The sequence below is a fragment of the Xyrauchen texanus genome, chromosome 1 (genome assembly GCF_025860055.1).
Source record: "Xyrauchen texanus isolate HMW12.3.18 chromosome 1, RBS_HiC_50CHRs, whole genome shotgun sequence".
Taxonomy (NCBI): domain Eukaryota; kingdom Metazoa; phylum Chordata; class Actinopteri; order Cypriniformes; family Catostomidae; genus Xyrauchen; species Xyrauchen texanus.
Window position 1 is genome coordinate 2,704,044 of NC_068276.1, and position 6,000 is coordinate 2,710,043.

General features: G+C 36.1%; 1 protein-coding gene across 8 annotated transcripts in view; it reads right to left on the minus strand.

The window, feature by feature from the left end:
* The window catches only part of LOC127647831 (receptor-type tyrosine-protein phosphatase delta-like), a 534,579-nt gene that overhangs the window by 124,730 nt on the left and 403,849 nt on the right, over positions 1–6,000 (minus strand). For all 8 annotated transcript variants that reach the window (XM_052132317.1, XM_052132365.1, XM_052132326.1 and 5 more), the window contains exon 8: positions 4,616–4,755. In XM_052132317.1, the coding sequence (XP_051988277.1) occupies positions 4,616–4,706 (91 nt within the window). In that variant the 5' untranslated portion in view covers positions 4,707–4,755. The remainder of the gene's footprint in view (positions 1–4,615; positions 4,756–6,000) is intronic.

Sequence of the window (6,000 nt, forward strand, 5' to 3'; positions counted from 1 at the left end):
CAGTGTTGTCAGATTTTACTGCTGATTTGAAATATGTTCTTTCATCATAATCTTGACCAACCATTTTGGAGATTTCGGTCTTTCCCCATTCAATTAGATAGAACCTACACTGGCATGACAGGAAATAACCTCCCGAGAGCGTCTTAAAGATGGCCGACAGTGGACTGATTTGCTAGAAAGACTTTGACTGCAATGATGAATATTCATGAGCTAGCATGCAGGGTGGACAATTAATGTGCATGCAGGTGAAAATGAGTGGGTGATGCCCCCTTGAGAAATGTCCAATGGCATATCAGTTCATGTCCGATAGCCATGACAAAATGAGCTGTAACATGACCACGGGAAAAACCACTGCTGGCGTGTGTGTGTGTGTGTGTGTGTGTGTGTGTGTGTGTGTGTGACCAGACACTAAGCAGCTGCTACAGTGCAAAGCTTGTGGGCATGACAAACATCAACACGTGTGAATGCTGCTTCGGACTTTCTGTCTCTCTTAGTGTCTGTCTGTGTGTGTGTGTGTGTGTGTGTGTGTGTGTGTGTGTGTGTGTGTGTGTGTGTGTGTGTGTGTGTGTGTGTGTGTGTGTGTGTGTCTGCTTCTCTCTCTGTCTGTTTTTTCTTCCCATCTCTATTAATAATAAATAAAACACACAGTCTATTTTCAGTGCACCCCTATGAAAAAGTAAGAAAGAAAGAAAGACTTTACAAGACGTTTTTATTTTTTACTTCAAATAATGTCCAACATAAGGTTAGACAATCTATTGTCATTTATTTATTTTGCCCACTAATGTATATTGAAATGAAAAAATTTATTACGAATAAATAGACAAAAATTTAAAAGTAGAGATGCACTGAAATAACGATAAAATGACCAAAATAATGCAGCAATGATTGAGCTTAAGTAGCACACATCTATACTTTTTGTCACGTTTTGTTATGCTAATTCCACTATTGGTGCGATATTAATATTTCAATTTTCGCAGCACAAATGAAGGTTCTCTCATTTTAGCATGTAAATATAATCAGTGTTGGGTGTAATCTAATTACTTTTAGTACAGAAAGTAGTGTAGCAAATTACATTTCAAATGTAATCAGATTACAGTTACTGACTTTCAGTAAAGTTACTTTTGACTTTACTTGGGTAACACATTTGGAATATTAAATCTGTAAACGTTAACAGACAGACAGCTGAAGGGGTGAAGACATTATTTTGAACTTGTTGAGCAGATAAACAAAAGCTTTTAGAATATTTAAAGTAATTAGTAATGTGATTACTTTCCAAATGAATTAATCAGTAAAGTCAGTGATCTGATTACAACTTTAGAGTAGTATTTACTTATTCATAGTGAAGTACTTTTTTAAATAACTGACCTAACACTGAAAATAATCAGTACTGGAATTACATATACTGCATATATTGCCAATATTATTATATATTATTATTATTAAATATCTTGCTGTCTACACAGAAAGCTACCTTATAAGGCAACATCCTGAAATGCAACCTCTTAAGTGATGGATTTGGTGTGCTCTACATAGACAGTAACCTTGCAAGGCATATATATATATATATATATATATTGCTTCTCACATGAAGTGCAAAAAAGACACAATTTGTTTAGATTTCAATATTCGAGTGTGACGTTAGCATGTTGCTAAGCTAACAATGCAAAGTTATGAGCATAAATATACACAGCACACATTAATATTAAGTACAAAAGCACATTTTTATTTATGTTTAACCTCTTTATTGAGTATTGAATGAAATCTGTCATTTTATCCGCCATCTTGGGATTATTTGGGTGGTAATCTGGGATTGCGCTCACTAGCTACATGCTACATGCAATGCTACCTTAGACTTTGGCCAAGGGGATGTATCTAACCAGGAAGCTTAACAGCTATCACGTTTGGACTGTGCCTATGAGGTAGGCCGCTCATGAGGTTTTGGAACAGAACTCCGTGTCTCTCTCACTCTCTCTCTCTCTCTGAGTTCATGATTATTTCTGTCATTTTGTCATCAACTCCGGAACAGCGCCCCACTAATTAAAGCCTGAAGCCGCAAACGAGCTGACAAGATTTTACAAGCACAGCAAAACCTACATATGCACTAAAATTAAATGCCATCAAATATCATATAACTGCATATGAGAGCATATATATATATATATATATAACACTTATTAACTCAGTTTTATGATCATAGATTATGTACAATTAGAAATAGACCATGCATTAAACCAGCGATGCCCAAACTAGGGTCCTATGACCTTTGATATGGCCTGCCTTGAAGTATATGACAAGAGTGGAAAAAAATGCTATTGACGCAGCATTACATTTACATTTCTGCATTTGGCAGACGCTTTTATCCACAGTGACTTACAGTGCAATTATTACAGGGACAATCCCCCCGGAGCAACCTGGAGTTAAGTGCCTTCCTCAAGGACACAATGGTGGTAACTGTGGGGATCAAACCAGCAACCTTCTGATTACCAGTTATGTGCTTTAGCCCACTACACCACCAGGAACCAGAGCAACTTTAATATTTTAATATAAAACTGATTGTGGAGCCTGAAATTTGGCGTACAATTTTAATAATTAAATACTGCATTTTCCACGTTCATGACGCGGCAGACTCCTGCACACTTTTATTCACTTTACAGTGCAGCTGCAAATGACTAAACTAATAAATACAGATGAACAAATCAAATCAATCAACTTGCTTGTGTATCAAACTGTAATTCTAGAAGCAGCGCAAATAAATCTGCTCTCTCTCTCTCTCTCTCTCTCTCTCTCTCTCTCTCTCTCTCTCTGTCTCTCTTTGTCTCTCGTGCAGCTGTCAGAAGTGTGAAAAGTGCTTTGTCGCATAGATACTGAACTTAAGATTTTACAGATGTATGAATCTTTCTAAACCTGTTAATTCGACATGCAAATGGTGTAATACCACGTCTCTGTAATCGAGCGGCACAAGCGCTTTTCATATCTTGTCGCTCCCTCATTTTTCATAATGCAGCACATTTGAAAGAAAGGCAGAAATATCAAACACACTTTGTGTCCCAGCTGCATGATGAAGAGAGACACTTAAACACCTGTTACATCTCTCATCTCCATCTCTAGATCCATCCTGGGTTGGAGATTAACGGAGGCCCCTGCAATCTGATATAGTTCCAAATGAATATATCCATCGTGTTCTTCATTTGAATTTTCACTGAACATTATTTGTTTTGTAGCATCCATTGTGCATATAGTGCAGAGTCAGAGGCGGATGCTCGCACCATCACGCTTTGCATTAGTTCAGTGTCACTCTCACACACTTATATTATCAAATGCTATAATGTAGTTAATAATAATAATATCTGGACGTGTTAAATAACCTTGATGTTACATAAAACATTATTGATGATTCAATAGCAATTTTTCAGAACATTAACCATGAGCACTGAAGTAGTCCAGTCTTGAGATGACAAGAGCTTGGGCCAGAAGCTGCAGAGCATATTCAGACGAGTAGAGTCTGATTTTCATGACCGAGTGGATGATGCGGGCAATGATATTTAACTGGTCATCAAACACTACCCCACAACATCAGGGTGGCATGGCTGTTGTTAGTGTTGTTGAACCTAACTGTGCTGTTGTGGAACGGCTCGGAAAACAAGAAGTTCTGTCTATGCGAGGTTGAGCTGGTGGTAAGGAGTTGTTGTTTTTTAAGCTCCTCATTCCAAATCCAGAGAAATGCTGTCCTCTACATCTACTGTGTCTGTGCATTTCATTTGTAGGCTGTACATTTAATAGCCAAAATATTTTTAAATATGTGAATGAGAAAATAAAGAGTTTCAGTAACAATGCACATTATGCAATGCCCCCCATAAGAGCCCTGTAAGGGGGTGAGTCACCCCCCACAACCCCAACCCTGTGGATGAACAGGCCTTCATTTAAAAGCCATTAGCATATATGCAATTTATAGACAAAGATGTTGATGTTATAGTGGCTGCACCGAATGCAAATTTCAACCTGCCTTGCAGCCATATGCAAATACAGCTATTCTAACAATAGCGTACAAATTCAACATCACATTCATGCCAGAGGAACAATCATGTTATGCAACGACCAGACACAACTTAACAACAATGGAAAGATTATCTTTAATATGTGATGTATTTCATATATTTTACACATAATGGATATATTTAATAACTTTTTCTCATCTTTGTTGATTTGTTAGATTGTAAATTGCAGGAAATGTTTATTCAGAGTTTTGATATTTCATTTTCTACATTTTAGGTATATTTTAAATGACTGATTTGTATCTTTTTTTGTCCTCCATGTGTGGTGTAGCCCAATTCCAAAAAATACAACTCGCTTTTGGCTCCACCCTGTGGATATTTCACCTCAACAACACTTCCAGCTATGGCCACAGGGGGCAGCGGTTCAAACAGACCCATTCCAGCAGCAGACCTTTCAACTGTTTCTTTACGCAAAATATAATTACTTATTTCATTCTTTTGATTTTGGGGTGAAATATGAGTCAGATGAGGAACTTTTGTATTTGAGTCAGAATGCGACAGAGAGACAGAGTGAGATACAGATGAGACAAGAGCATACGTGTGTAGTTAAAGGTGAGACTTACACTCTGCGTTGGCGAGCAGGACGGTGGCGGCAAGCAGCAGCAGAGACTGTCGAACGGAGGGGAATGCTACACGGACGCTTGGCACAGGCATGATGTTACGAGTGTGCCAGCACACAACGTTCCTGCAACGCTCTCACAACCTACAGAGACAAAAAAACAACAACCAATGAATGAATCAATAAACATACAACACTCCTGCAACACTCTTACAACCAACAGAAAGAACTCAAATAAATAAATACATATATGTAAATATCAAAACAGAATACTTTTAATGATTTTTGGTTCCGGTTCAGTTTGACCAATATTCACACTTTTCTGATTGATCGGTTTTTGGTTGATCAATATTAGACACATCAATCGATGCCGTCTCCGGAAAGTTTAACTAACTTACTTAACATGTCGTTTGCAAGAATGACAAAAACTACGATTGAAAAACTGAAGTTACAACTGCTCAGATCGCAAAACAACTGTGCATGATAAAAAAATATTTATATTTATGCAATATGATAATAGATTCATAATGCATGTTGTTTCAAATGATTGCAGTTTTATTATTATGGTGTCAAAAAGCTGAAAATAGTGGTACTGTCTCTTTAAAAAAGCGGCAGTTCTGTAATGAGCGTCTGTAAATGATCAGGTTAACACAAAAGACTGAAATCTGTGCTATTATTTTATTGTTTTTGATAATAACTGCCTGTAAAGAACAGAAAGGGTATTAAGAGACATTATTCAATAACAAATGGGTTGTGTGGATCTCTTCTTTAGACACACACTACATGGAACAACTTTAACTCTCAACATTTGATAAATAAAGATCATGATGCATCAAAATAATAATAATAATAATATATACACTTGTGCAAAATAATCATGTCATTTGAGTACATTACCAGTCAGACTGATGGAATAATTGCTTTGACTGATATTCATAATGTTCTGGTTACTCGGATGTCCTGATACTTGCCTTCTTCTCAATGCTTTCATAAATGACTTGTTTAATATGTTGTTTGCATAAATTATTCAAACTATTACACAGCAAACATTCATATCGTGACAAATCAATTACACATGGCAAAGATGAAAAGAAAGTTGCGAGTGTTCATATTGCAAAAACCACTGAAAAATGTTGTGATTATTTATTTATTATGGTGTCAATAAGCAGCAACTTAAAAAAGAACTATAGTATAAATAACAATAAAACAAACACACATAAATGAATGTATCGCTCACACTAGTTTTCAATCTCCTGTTCATGTTTTTCTAACATTTTATGCACTTCAAAAATAAAAAGAAACAATTAAAATATGTAAAAAAATATTATTTGAAATACATAATATAAATACAAATCTGTATATTTATTGAAAATAAATGCAATAGTATGG